Below are 15,235 nucleotides of genomic sequence, written 5' to 3'. Positions count from 1 at the left end.
AAAGTTGACCTGTCCCACAGTGAACTAATTTTGTTTTAAGAAAATAAAATGCTTGCATTCGGGTTGACTTGGAAATAAAATATTTAATTTCAATCCTCCTATGGGTGGAAGAACAATGAATTCTCAATTTGATGTATGCTCCATGTAAAAAAAAAAAAAAAAAAAAAAAAAAAATCAAAAGACGGATCGATGGAAAATTCCCAACCACGTCTAATACATACTGAGCCACCCAAGAATGCCATGACAGTTTACCAGCCAAAGTACTACCTTCCCACCATCTGCTATTTTGATGTTGGATGTTACTAGTTCATTTGAAAATAAAAAGGTACCCTAGGCAAGCTGAGGCTTGCAAGTTCACAGGGTGCACACACACACAAATTAGTATGCCATCCTGTTGCACTCCAAAAATTTCCTTCCACTCTTTCCATTAAGAGACAGTCAGAAATAGCAGTGTACTTAGCCAAGTTCACCCAAGAAAAAAACCCTTTGGCTTTCCTGTAACTATTAAAGATGTCCACATGGGTAGAACTAGCTGTTGCATCAATGACTTGTGTATCCAAATGCATTTAATAACACTGAAGCAAAACACATGGCCATTAATTTGTAATATTCACTTCTCCATCTGCTTCCGCATATGCATGTGCATGACTTCCTAGAGCCAGATATCAGAGGGTCCCCTCCCTTTTCAATATAACAGGAGCTATGGGTACTCTCCCCTGAACAGGATAAGAAGTTTGCTATGCACCCAACTATAAATCTTGAAAATACAGAGTTAAAAGGAAGAGGAAATGACAGAAAACTTGCTAGGAACTTCACTTTCCACAAGCTGTAGTAATTCCGTGTCTAAAATTCACTCAAGCATGGGAGCTTGTTCTAGTAACATGACGCCTAGTGCACCCGTTACATTTCATTTCCACGACGCTTCGGTTTGTTTGTTTTCCAGATTAAAACGGTGGAGACCAGAAATGGGGTCACTGGGTATTTCCTCCTTTTTTCTGAGGCTGCTTTCCATTCTTCTGATGAAAACAGAGAGGCTGTTTATCACTTAATGCGATATTTTGCAAACTCTTAATCTATTTAATGGATCAGACCTTTCTGAAACAGGTGCTATTCAGTTTCAGAAGCACATGAGGAAGAGTGACTTTACCAGACATTTGCATTCAGAATTGTAAATAAGATCCTTGATGAGGATAAGGCACCACACAACCTATTTGTATTGTTCCCATCACAGAGGAAGGCAGCTACAGCATACAATTTCCTGGGGTAATATTTCTTGTTGCAAACTAGCACCAACAAAGGGATTTCTGTTGTTGCTCCAAATCAAACATCACATCAGCACACTAGATCTCTCAAACTGTGGTTGTTGCCTTAATAATCAGATTGTGTGCAAGGGCAGGTCTGCCCTGCAGGTTTATGTGGTGGGCATAGCTAGTGGCTGGGCTGCGCTGTGCAAAAGTTCACTACTGCTACCTATACCTTTGGCCTCTGCTGCAATCCTGCTCACTCTTCATGAATGCTCAGTGCCTGCTCGGATGAAGTCTGACTGCTGACACCTGGCAGCATGATGCTGGCTTGGTGACCCAGGCATTACGCATCTAAGGGTTTGTCTACACCAGTGGTTCTCAACCTTTCTTGTACCAGGACCCATTTATAGATATCTATGGTCAGTCCTGACCCAGTGCCCCTCACTCCCGACCTGTTTTTCCCTGGCCCAGGCCCCAGTCCCCCAGAGTGTGGGGGAGGAAGGCTGTAAGCAGCTAGTCGCACGCTGAACTCTGCCAGCCTGCAAGGGAAAATCCAGTTTTCCCATTTTTCTCCTTTAAAGGAATACTAATTTTTTAAGTTTGTTGATCCATTTTTAAAGTTTGTTCACAACCCTTTCACATATTCTTGCAACCCACTTTTGGGTTATGACTCGTGGGTTGAAAAACACTGGTCTACACTAGGGGTGCCCCCAACCTTCAGTCCACAGGCTAAATACAGGCCACAGACCCTTGGGATCCAGCCCGCAGGGCTCCCCACAAGTCAAGAAATTCAGCAGTGGGAGAACAGTGGCAGTACTACTACCACTCCCTGCTGCCAAAATCCCCAACTCCATGGGGCAGATGGGGCCAAGCTGGGCCACAAGCCTCCCTCCATAGAACTGGATCAGGGCTGGACCACACCCCCTCCATTCTGCCTGACCAGACTGGGGCCAGGCCAGGCCCCCTCTGTCAGTGGGGCCAGGCTGGGGCCAGGTCATATCCCCTTCCCCTGCACAGCTGGATCAGAGCCGGGCCAAGCCTGCCCTGGGCACCACATGGGGTCCACTGGCTAGATCCAGCCCACAGAGGAATTGAGTACTGCCCATCCAGCCCCCAACCAAAGAAGCTGGGTGCCACTGGTCTACACTACTACAGCAGCATGCCTGGCGAGTGGTGCTTTCAGGCACGCCCTGCCTCCCCAGTCCCATATACAAAGCTTGGAAACAAGATGGTAAAGCCCTGTTCCCCACCCCCACCCCCACCCTGGTTGCTCTTGAGCATGCTGGAGACAGAGATCATGCCAGCACAGTTGCTTTGCACTGCAATTTCCTCTCTGTGAGGCAGAGAGAATAATGCCTGCCTACCTTGCAGGGCTATAGTGATTAACAGGTTCGCTTAGCAGGGTGCTCTCACACAACACCCCCAAATGCCAGGACAATGTCAGCATCTTGGAAAGGCAGGCAAACCCAGGAACCCCATCATCACCCCTGCAAGGACCCCTGCCTGCCTTCCACATCTTCCATAAACTGAAGGACACAAGGGAGAGCACTGGCAGCAGCTATTCAACATCATTTAGATGTCACATGTCATGAGTTCAGCAGCCCTGACTCAGCTGCCAGGGGACTCCAATTAGACAAGGGCAAAGCCCATGCATCCTGGTTTGGTCTGTGGGTTTTTATGACCCTCAGCACAGCATGGTCTAAATTAATGGGAAGGATACCCAACAACTCCATTTCCCTTCTTCACCTGCAATACCAGCTTGAAAGGCAGCCTCAACCACCCCCACTCCCTGACAAAGGAGCTCCAAGAACCTGATAAGTGGGTGACTGCAGGAGCTCCGATTTGAAGCAGGCTCCGAGGCCCCCTGCCATTCAGCACAAACAGGGCAAACAGATTCCTGCTGTGAACAGACTCAGCAGCATCAGCAGGGGCTATGAAGCTACAGAAGCCTTAGCCAGGGCAGCAGTACAACAGGACCAGCAAACCAGAGTTGGATCTTGGTGCAAACACATTCAAGCTGCACAGAGATAATGACATTCCAACAATGGTTTTTCAAAAGCTCGCTCTAAAGCAGAGAGTTGGATGCAAACAGCTACTGCAAGCCAGTCAGCATGGATAATGCAAAGCCCAGCGCTTTCTGGTTCATTCAACCACACAGTCTCTCTCTCTTTGGTAGAGCAAAAGGGAAAAGAGACAACTCTCCAGGTAACATCCCCATGTTCATCTGTGTCTTGCTCAGTCCACCCCTTAGGTCCTGTTTGCAGCAGCAAATCCTCCACCCTGGTTACCTCAGCACTCCCCAAGGGTCCTGGTAGGATTCATTAGTGTTTGTAGAGGTCTCTGAAGCTGTACTGCACCATGTAATTGTTGTGAGTTAATTATGATCATTTACTTATATACAGGATTTCTCTGGCTCCAAAGGGAGAAAGGGGTCTACATTTATTCTGCCTTCAAAGGGAATGCCACTTCCTTATGCCAGTGTAGAATTCACACCAGGGGACTGTTAATCAGCCTTCCTGGGGTACAGGATGCCAGAAATCTTTCAAACTTTGGTGCATCTTTCATTCCCTCATTCATTACCGAAAGACCTTGCGAACAGAGGTTCTAACACAATCTAGCAGGTGAACTACTAGCCACACTTGCAGCCACACTTGCCAGGGGCAGGAGCACAGCACAGAAAAGAAATGGCTAAACTTGAGTCACTGGACATAGGAGTAGCAAAGCAAGACTCAGCAGCTGCAATTGTGTTCGAGCCCTTCCATAAGTCTAATGATAATAGTCTCGGTTTAATGAAAAGCTTCTTCACCCCATCCTCACCTACCACAAGCCCCACCACATCTGAAGCCACCATTCACTATTCCACATCCTGCCCAAAACTCTTTCCCCAGACCCTGCAAACCCTTCATGCACTATCGGATTGGGAAGGATGCAGAAGGAAAGCCATTTTGAATTGAAATGTTAAGGGAGAGAAACTTACTTTGCGGCATTTGCCCTGGTGGGACATCCACAGATCTGCCTGTTTAAACAGCATCTGGGCTAAATTCCTCCACCACTTCAAACCTTCAACAGCAACTTCCAATGTTGCTGCACTCGGAAAAAGAGAGAGGGAGGGAGAGAGAGTGAGCGCGTAAAGCCCAGCGCTGCAGAGAAAGAGACAGAAGCAGCAGAGTGAAGCACCAATCTGCTGATTAATTCAGCCTGTTCCCAGTCACGCTGCAGATCCAGCAAGGAGGCAGCGGATGGGGGTGGGGGAAAGGGATGGGAGGGTGGGGGAAGACAGAGAAGAAAGTTTGTACAGGATTGCACCAGATGTCTGCAAGAAAGGTCCATTCATCAGATGGAGATGACACAGTCAGATACCCCATGACCCATGTGCAGAAAGATGTGCATGCGTGTGCAGTGTGGGATGAAGCTGGTGGACAGGGAGCTGTGGAAAAGCAGATGGCAAATTAAACAGGATAAAGTGCTGACAAAAAAAAAGGCTACTACAGGGTAGGGTGGAAGAGCTGCACAGTCCAGGGGAGTAGATTAGGTAGAGACAGGAAAGACCTACCAAGTCCTAAGCCCCCTGAGCACATCCCTGGGAGACAGCAGCACAGATGACTTAATTTTGGGGGTTTCAATCTTGATATTTTACAATTATCTAAATGGTGCAGGAAGGTTACAGCTCCAAATTGCCAAGTTCTCAACCCCACCTCTTGCTGCCAACAGGGCTTCTCAGCCTCACTCAGGGTGCAGAAGGCAGCAAGTATCCTTCTAAGCATCAAATATTCATAAGAGCCAGAGCCTTACAAGCTAAGGTGCACTACAGGTTATTAAGAACAGCACCATCCCTGGGGCTAGCCACTTACTGAAATTTAGGAAGCAACCTATGGAAGGTATGAGATTAAGCAGAGACAGAACAAGCTTACAAGAAAAAGGACAACAGACTTTCAGGATGACGAGAAGGAACCAATCCCACTGCCTTGTTCTGATGCCATCACAGAGAAGCTCCCTGTGATGGAGAAGACTTCATCTTTACCTCCCCTGAGGCAGGCAACAAGCTCCTGTAAGCATGCATCTGTGCAGTTCTTGTTTTCTTGGGGTCCCAAACCCAACTGGAATCTCTGAGTTTTATCACAACATTAATAAGAAACAATGACCCTGACCTAAAGACCCTGAAGGCACCCAAACCTAGCCCTGCCAAGGCCATGCTGACAGTTTGACAAGATCCTTAGGGCTTTATCCAATCTGTCTACAGTGAAACAGGTGGCAGCCTTCCTCATCTGCTACAAATGGTGCCATTTCCAAGGACTACCCACTGCAGCACAGTGTGGCTTGGCTAGTCAGACAACACTGGAAGACTGCATGCAGGTAACAATACTTGCACCAGCTGTGCCTTTACATTCAAGGTAAGGACCCCCAACAGCGAACTTCGCAGGTGGCATTTCCTACCCTGGGGTCAGCCATGTGTTATGCACCTCACATCAATGCCAGAGATCAGTAATGACCAAATTCTGGTGTGCTTACTGTCATTCTGTTCCCCAGAAGCCTAAATCACCATAATCAAAGCCCTACTTTTAATAACATGAGCACAGAGGATATGTTTCCCACATTGAAAAAGGAACCAGATCTACAGCCAGAGATTCAAGGCAACCATGACAGTAAGTAGATGTCAGTTCCTCTCTCCACAGCTGCACACACACATGCATATTTGGATGCAGCCTTAAAAATCCCTTCAGGCTTGAAGTTGAAGGAAAGCAGAAAGTGCAGCTAATGTCACTGCAAAGGGGTGGGGGAGGAGGAGAAGAAAATGCCTGCATCCTTCTCTAGGGCATTTTGTTTCCTAGACGACAATTTTAAAGTGTGCAAAGAACTAGTGTCTTGCACAAGACAATTCTCCCTCCCTTCCTCTTTTCTAAACATGGTTTCTAGCAAGTAAGAAGCTAAACTCAGCTGCTTACTTTTAATGCCAGAAAAGTTGGAGAGGAAATAAGAAGAACAGGCCATTAGGACTGAAAAACAGGCTGTTGGATCTGCAAAATTCTCATACGCCCACAATGTGCTGCCCCCTCCAGTATAAGGGTTGCCAGGCAAAGTCTAATTCTGACACCTATAGGCTTCCTTTAAACCACTGATTTTCCAACTGGGGTGCCAGGATAACCTGGGGTGCCACAAGATCTTTCTAAGGGTGTTGCAGGATGCCATGAAATATAAGTATGACTAAGTGTACAAACACTTTCACAGGTTAAACCCAGAGATTTCCAATATGAAACTACAGTGGGAAAACATTCTTATCTGTTGTGGTCTGAGTTCTCTGCAACGGAAGAATTACTCTATTGTCTTTCAACAGTTAAAAAACTAGTGAAATTCGTTTTTGGAATGGGGTGCCACTGAATTCAGAAAGGTTATGGGGGGGTGCCTTGCATCCAAAAAGGTAAAGAATCACTGCTTTAAATTGTCACCAACATTTTTCACAAGCACTTGCTGGTACCCAGTACCACTACAAGCAGAACAAATCAGTGTAGGGGAAGAAACTTTTATATATTTCAACTTGTATAGGAGGTCTTAATACAACTTTCTCCCAGCTCCGCTTGGCTCCTCCATGACAGCTTGAGCCACAAAGGCAAGATTATACAAATAAATGGGATCTGCTATTCCTTACACACTACATATATAGTAGGCACTGTGCAATGGCATGGCATGAAGTACAAACATCCATAATACACAAGCATCCCTCTGCTGTTGGGTAGATGCCAAAAGATGCTATCAGTCTGCATCACAAGTAGCATCTGGGTTTGCATGCGTGCACTGAAGAAAACTGTGTGGTATCAACAATACAAAAGAAGCATGGGAACCAGATATGAGGATAAACTGTGGGTTGGAGCTGAGGATAAAGAGCTAAGGCAGAGAGATGAGAAATGTGAGCCACACTAAAGTTGCAATGTATGAGAGAAGGGCCGCCTGTGGAACAAGGGTTGGCTTGCAAAGAGTCCCTAGGAGAAAGACAGCGGTTCTAAAGAAACTGCAGAGCAGGGCTGAAAAATAAGAAACGTAGCTGATGGCAAGAGGAGGAGAAGCAGAGGAGGGTACATCTACACTGCAGTTCAAAGGTACAACTGCACCTCGAATAAACATTTAAGCAAGCTTTAAATTAGGTAGCTCAGGGAATGAGAGCAACATGGAACTCAGTAGAGAGTAGGCACCCAAGAGATCACTTGGGTCCTATGCAGCTGTCACAGTTAAAACAGGACCTTGTATTACAACAGCTACTCTGCTAGTAGTACCCAAGCTTGTTAGCTTAAGGCAAGCTAAGGTAGGTTTCAGGATTGCAATGCAGACATTTCAAGAGTAGCACAGTGTATGAAAGCACTAGCTGTGGATGCAGATGATCTAGGTTCCAGAGATGGCTTTCCTACTAGCCTGTAGAAGGACCTACTGTAAACTACTTGTCATCTGCCTCATTTCTTGTACCATGCAGGTAAAGACACCAACCTCCTCTGACAAGTGCTGTGAGATCTACTAATGAAAAGCTTAGGGGTTGGATATTGTTATTTTAGTTATACTATTCAGGTGCAAAGACACTAATGTGTAGACAGTAGATAAGTAAAGCACTGACACACCTACTTAGAGAGGAGCCAAGAGCTTTTTAGGGGGGGAAAAGGTGGAATGAGAAGGATATGGGAAATGCCAGCCAGGAGGGTAGAATGATATGGTCCCAAGGAGGAGTAATCTTTGCTTAAAAGTATAGGTTTGAATCCAGCCCAAACCTACCGTACCTCAAACTCATTGCTATCAACCAGTTGTTCATGATGATTTCACTAAGACTACAGCAAGGACGGCAGCTGTAATGTAAGGATGGACATGCCCTCATCCTTTGAACTAGGCCCACCTGGTCAGGATTGAGGCATGCTGCCAGGGGCTGAGGGAAACTTCTAACACAACGTATGGGCCTTAAAACTGAGACTCCAGGCACCTTTCACCAGCATTACGTTTACTTTTAAAAAAGCATATAGAAAATGTACAAGTCAGAAGGAGGGGGAATAATGGGTAATCAGCACATTTAATTGAAGAGGTTTTTGGAAGAGGTTTTTGCAGTGCCTGGATTCTGGCATGGGATAGAAGCCAGCCTAAACTGCACCTAAGAAACTCTGATCCTCAGTCATTCTTGATGATGGAACTGTATTAACAAGCTGAAGGTAAAAGATGAAGCTCTCATTATCTTAAGTGACAGGCATCCATACAGTGGTGCTCAGAGGACATTTATATGGCTGGATTAACGCATAGGCAAACTAAGCATATGCCTAGGTCCCTGAGTTGGGGGGTGGGGGGAAGGAGGGGAGGAGCAGTCCTTCCTTCCGCAGCGGCACAAATGGCCTCGTCTGCCTCCCCTTCCCTTCCCTTCCTCTCTGCCGCCCTCCTTCCTAGCAACGGCCCCAAGCCCCTCTCCCCACAGGGGTCTCAACTGGCCCAGGGCCTAGGGCCCACTAAAGGGTTGATCCTTGTCCTGGACATTCCTGGCATTCCAGGAGCCCTCAAGTCTACATCATACGCAGAGAATGTGTCTACACAAGATGCTTTACTGTACATTAGACCAATCTAATGCACAGCAAAATGCCATCATCTACACATGTGCTGGACCTACTACTGTGCATTAAATTAGTCTAACGCACCATTTGCTAGTATCAACACATGTAAACGTTGACCAGAAGCAATTATGCTCCCTGGTCAGCCCCAGCAGCAGGGGACCACTGCTGCCTGGCTAAGCCCTGGTGCAAGGGGAGCTGTCTCCCAGCACCACGCACACTGAGATGGGTCCCAATGTGCACAGGACTAGGAGAGCTGTGCCAGCTGCAGGGGCAGTGGTCTCCCTCCTGATGTGCATGGGATCAGGAGACAGCTGCCCCTACAACTGGCACAGCTCTCCTGGCCCCATGCACATTGGGACTGGCCCCTGTGCCCCCTGGCTGCTGCAGGGGGCAGAGCAGGGCAGGAGCAGCCCTGGACTGGGCTGCTCCCATTGGGCACGAATCTGTGCCCAACAGGGCACACATGTAGGCACACTCCTGGTCACATCTTACTGTGCCTTATTTTACTACGCAGTAACCATACTGAGCATTAGCTGCACATGTAGAAATACCCAGAGATGGGTAAAAGTAACGCCAACAACTAGATTCAGGGTTGAAAACAAACTTTAAATTTCAACATTTACAAAACAGCATAGCAAGCCAAATGTCACTAGAATAACACCACAGCATAACCCTGTCTCCTATCAACTGAAATGTTTGTGAATCTGTATTTTAATTGAAGTCTTCTGCTTTAAAGGGTTGAAGCACAGGCCTGCGGTGCTGCAAATGCAAAGAAAAAAAAAACAGCAGCAAAGAAATTCAGCCAAACTAGAAAATAAAATGACGGTGGACAGAAGTGAGATGTCAGATTCTTCTCAGTGTCCAAGCTGAATGAAATGCAAACCCAGTGTGAAAGCACCAAGGGTAGACCTTTCATTTTAAACTGATATTAAATGCATGTTTATGCAAGTTTGTTTGTTTTTTTAACAATACCTGTAAAAACCAAGAGAGAATTTTTTTTAAGAATCAGGAATGGAGCATAGCCTTTCAGAGACACAGGGTTGGTTTTTGGGGGGAGTATTTGTTTTTGGTTTGTGTGTTTTTTGTTTGTTTGTTGTTGTTTTGTTTGTTTTTTTTTTACAGGGGAGAAAGCCTACATCAATGAGTCTCAACCAGGGGTGGCACTAGTCTCTTCCCAGTGTGGGGGCTGATGTGGGCTAGACATAAAATTGGGGGACTGCGCTACACAAAAGGCAGGACACAGGACCTGTGGGCCGGCCAGGAGCACCACACCTCTGTGGCAAGGAGCGGGGCAGTCTCAGCTGAACAGGACAGGCGTCTTGGACAGGGGTGGTGCTGGAAGGGGTGCCTACAGTGAATTTTGGGGTGGCTATCACCCCCCTGTGAGGGGGTGCTGTGAGATCCTTTTAAGGGTGCCACAGGATGCTGTGCAATATTAGCACTGTTAGCTGCACAAACACCTACATAGGATTCACAAGGTAAACCCAGAGATTTCAAATAGGAATCCAGAGTGTCAGAATAAACCATTCTGACCTGTTTACGTCTTTTTGAGTTCTTTGTAAAAGGAGAATTGCTCTGTTATTTTTCCGTAGTCAAAAAGCAAGTGAAAGCTAAGAGCTGGCATTTTTTGAGGGGTTCCTTAAGTCTAAACCAGGCAGAGAACCGCCGGTCTACACTGTGGTAACACAGTGCCCAGTCATGCTTCAGAGACAGTAAGTCCCACTCACCCACGCCCACTTCATGTGCTTCAGAAACAAGGCAGTGAGGACACCCTTGCAGCACTGCTGGCACTGCCCTCAAGACCTGGTTTCCACCATGCTCAAGATCAGCAGTTTGGTGCCACCCCGAGAATACCCACCACCTTGTTTCCAAGAACGAAGCACATGGAGGTGGAAGTGAGTGGGTGGTGCTTACTGCCCTGGTGACATGACTGAATTCCCTGCTTCATGCTGTAGGCAATGGAGGACATCCTCCTAATCCAGCAACAATGGAGGGAAAAGGCCTTTCAAAAGTACATTACTGTACCATCTGTTTGGCTCACTGCCTGCTGATTTGATATGCTCGTCCTATCTGGGGGCACTGAAGAACAGCCCAAGCAGGACGGAAAAGATTGGTAAACCTTTCTGTGAATTGGTGTGAGCTTCTGCATTTGTATCTCACTAAAGATGAGTATAGAGCAGGGTGGACAAAACATAGCCCACAGACTGCCAGGCCATTCTATCCGGCCCATGGGGCCCCTAAAAAATTTAGAAAATTAATATTTATCTGCCCCGGTTGCCTGTCATGAGGCCCTTGATGGCTTGCCAAAATTCAGTAAGTGGCCCTCCACCCAAAATAATTGCCCACCCCTGGTATAGAGAATCAGCAACTGAGTACCATGATCACAAACACATGTGCTGCCTACAAGAGTGGACCACATTAGCATCTGTGCAGAATACATGGGCAGGTCCAGATCCTGGTCAGATCACTTTGGAATGACAAGGATTTAAGCAGGGAGGAGATAACAAGAACCTTGAAGGCACCAAGTGCATGGAAGACCTTGGGGTGAAATCAAGCACTCCTTGAAAGCTTTGATGGAGCAGAGCAATGGACCGTTCTCTTTGCAGCAAGCTGTCCACTTCAGAAGCAGAAAGGACAGGGGGCAAGGAGGAGCTGAAAACCTGTAAGATCTGAATCGCAAGAAGAACTTCAGTTAAACTGCCCTGTGCCAAGCAACAAAGGGCTGTGTTACTACAAAAGAACATCATGTGCATCGAGTCTGGATGTGATGTTTGGAAGCCCAGCAAGCATGTGCATTCACAAACAGCACCAAAATGCACTTCCAGTGCTCATCCTTTCCATGGCTGTACTGGTGTTGGAGCTCTGAAGACAGCCTGACAGGGTGCAGCATAACTGCACAGACAAAGTCTATTTCTGCACAGAATAGAAATTGCTCCAGCTCTTGAACTGATCAATACCAGAGCAGCCCAGCACACCACTAATGACAGAACAAAAAGATAATTATCTCCATTGCAATGTCACCTCCATAATCTCACAGACGTTTAAACAGAAACATCAGTTTGATAACTTCACAACGCCAAATGTATTGTAAGTCAAAAGGTCCAGACGTGAACGAGGCCTCTCCTAGCCTCAAAAAATGCAAAACAGCCTACTCCAACTAGCCAGGAGTTCAGTAACCTCAAGCCAGCAAGTGCAAGAGAGAGTAAGAGACATTGCCATTTCCTTCAGTTGCATCTCTGTATTGATGTTGGAAAGCAGGGCTGCATCTAGGATTATCATTTAACATGGCAATCTGCACTAATGAGCTAAAGCATTCCACAGATTTAGAAATGCTGGAGACTTGCTCAGCAAGGAAGAGGAGTGCAGACGAATACAAGAAAGGTCCTTAACGTGATCTGGTAATGAAAAGCTTACAGTGGTTGTAGAGGGAGGGACACAATGGGCGCATCCACCCATGGTGTGGACATTTGGTTCCCCAGGGAGAACTAGCAGTGACACACCTTGCACTGTCACTACTTGTCCTTCGGGAATGCCTATGTCATGCATGCTTTGCCGTGCGGCAAGTTAGCCCCAGGTGGGATAGGGGAGGCTGGGACCAGTACTGCCCCTTTGTGCACCACTCTACTTTCCCACCCACACACAAGTTTTTTTGACCCCCAGGATACCCAGTGCGGAGAACACCTGAATGTGCGGTATGTGGCACCGCAGATGTGTCTGTGGTACCACATACCCCACATCCATGCTTGTCTGGACACGGCCAACAAGGGTGAAGTTGCAAGCATTCTCTCCCAGTGGTTCTAGTCCAGACCACAGTTGCAGAATCTGCTCCAGAAATGGCCTCCAACTCAATCACATTCCCTAGCCATGACCCAGCATGGGGAATACATCTGTTCACTGCCTTGAGTGACAAACATGTGATATTCAGGTGATTAGAGAAAGGTATATAAAGAAAATGGTCAAGCCAACACTCTGCTGTTCTCTCCTTTCCCTCAGTGCAAATCCAAGATCATACAAAAGTAGGGCAGGAAAGGATCTCATGAGGTCATCTAGTCCAGCCCCCTGATCGAGGCAGTATCATTCCTGCCTAAACCAGTCCTGTCAAGTGGGTCTAACCTGTTCTTGAAAATGTTCAGGGATGGAAATTCCACAACCTCTCTAGGTAGCCTGTTCTAAGATGGCAATGCCAAGAAGGAGGTAGTATGTAGAAGGCCAATAGTTTTCCAGGAACCACAACAGATATCCCTTTATATCTTGTATTCCAATTTGGAAGCTTTCTCCCTCTTATTTCTTTAGGATTGGAACCACGCAGGGTAATAAGCAGCTGGTTTCCTCTCCACTCTACTCATACAGATACTAGTCTATAAGAGATCTAGAACTGACGCTCCCCAGCCACCACTGTCCAAGAAATGCATGCAGTGGACAAATTTAAAGAAAAATGTAACTAAGTGAAGCAAAAAAGACACTTCTCCACATCTCCCTGCCCCACTTATTTCTCAGTGAATTCAGCACTCAGCAAAGAAGCATGATTAAATGCCCAGGAGACCCATTTATCATCAGAAGAAGCAGAGCATAAACAGCAGCATCCTCCTAGGCTTTCCCCTCACTGTGTTTCAATCTTGGCCTTGGGAGGACCAGGTCTAGGGATAGCAAGGTAAGTCACTTGCCACTTCCTAGCACTGCTAATCTCCCAAAACAAATTTATGACCATTAAAGTCAGCAAGTCACCCATAAGCTAACAAAGAGATGAGAGCACCTTTCTAGCCCTCTACTCAGCAGGTCTCCTAGCTCCATAGATCAACAGCCCAAATCACACTGGATGTCAGCCACATAAGGGAAAAAAAAAAGGCTGCTGGTATGACACAGACGTCCTACTGGGGTCTCTGGGTCATTTGCAGAGGTGGTTAGCCATGTTAGTCTGGAGTCATGCAGAAGGTAGGGCAGGATAGCACCTTAGAAACTATCTGATTCAGAAAGGCATGAGCTTATGTAGGCAACAACCTGCTTTGGCAGAAGCTATGAATGAATGATCCAGTCTATTCACAGTAACTGATGACGTAGGTTGTTACCTACAAAACCTCATGCCTCTCTGAACCAGTTAGCCTCTCAGATGCCACCCCACCCTATTTTTTTTTGTCAGTGGTGGATCCTAGTTAGACATAAGCAAACACATTATTTAAAAAGCTTCCCGTATTAGCAACAATCGCACACTGTGTGTTTCATGGGAAACGGGTTGACTAAAGACAAAGATACAGACCAAAGAGAACTCCAACAATCAAAGTGTTTAGGGAGGGATCCCCAAGCTGGGAACCTACCTGACACTTCTCCTTCATGTCCATGGCTGCAACGTGCTGTGAGCATGCCCAGCAGATGGTAATCACCCCTCTGGGGGAGAACCTCTAGATGATTACAAGCCCCGGTTACTCTGTTATCGCAGCAGCATCTGTGGAAACAAATGGGACAAGAATGACATTTGGTCATGCAAATCTCTGACAGAAAGTGGGTACACGTGAGAGAGAGAAGCAGAGGACAGAGGTTAGTGTTAATCGTGTCCCATTAGTGTGCAGTCCCACTCCCATACCAGGTAGGATCCATCGATTTAACTTCCAAAAGAGCTAGCAGCCCTGGACGAATTAAGCTCTCTGCAGAGCGTAAGAAGATGAATACAGCAGCCGTGACACATGCTGGCATGCATCCAGGGGAGCTGACAAATTCTGCCCCTAGCAAGGAACTGGATTCCACCAGGTGCTCCGAAGACGCCAGGCTGAAATGCCAGCCAACGAACGTGTGATCATACCGGGATGTCACCAGCGGCCATTTGTCTTGCTATTTTTATCTAGCTGGGGCTCTGTCCAGATAATCTCTAATGGAGCCTGCAGTAATTACTCTTCCATTTGCTGAAACAACACATCAAATCCTCTTTGACAAAGCTAAGCTACAAGGCTGAGCTCAAACCTAGCCCTCCATTAAGCAGACCAGAAGCCTAAGAAAAGGTCCAGATCACTAGGGAACAGGCTAGCACATTTTATTTTAACAAGTCTGGAATTAGCAGTGTTAGAGTAGGAGACTACTGTGGAACATCTTCCCCCGTACCCTTCCCTGACACACCCTGAACATGCTGATCTTCAGGATATGCAGCAAGACTCATCTATTGCCTTAGGCTTTGCAGGGAGGGGGCAAGTTGAAGGATACCTTAGCCCCTTCTGCACAGCGCACAGACTCTGCAGATCCAACCTCACTGTCTCCTTGTTCTCTGTGATCTTCGTGTATGGCAGCATTCTCTGGGGAAATGCTGTAACCAATTACACTGAGAAAAAAAAGATTTCTCAGTTTCCTTAGAAAAACACTCCTCCTCTACGCCTAACTAGGACCACATGCTGATCTGCATATTACAGCTAAGTATTCCCTCCCAGACAGGTGTCTGCT

At 46.7% G+C, this 15,235-nt stretch overlaps 1 protein-coding gene across 3 annotated transcripts in view; it reads right to left on the bottom strand.

The window, feature by feature from the left end:
* The window catches only part of TMEM94 (transmembrane protein 94), a 53,540-nt gene extending 39,273 nt beyond the window's left edge, over nucleotides 1-14,267 (bottom strand). The window contains exon 1 of one of the 3 annotated variants that reach the window (XM_019542553.1): nucleotides 14,125-14,267. In XM_019542553.1, the coding sequence (XP_019398098.1) occupies nucleotides 14,125-14,148 (24 nt within the window). In that variant the 5' untranslated portion in view covers nucleotides 14,149-14,267. Of the gene's footprint in view, nucleotides 1-4,221; nucleotides 4,362-14,124 lie in introns of those variants that run through there. The other 2 variants (XM_019542552.1, XM_019542551.1) reach the window with 2 other exon arrangements.
* Between the last annotated feature and the right edge of the window lie 968 nt (nucleotides 14,268-15,235).

Source organism: Crocodylus porosus, unplaced genomic scaffold, assembly GCF_001723895.1.
Source record: "Crocodylus porosus isolate Cpor-Errol unplaced genomic scaffold, CroPor_comp1, whole genome shotgun sequence".
NCBI lineage: Eukaryota > Metazoa > Chordata > Crocodylia > Crocodylidae > Crocodylus > Crocodylus porosus.
Note: the sequence above shows the minus strand (reverse complement) of the source record. Positions and strands in the feature narration are given on the sequence as shown.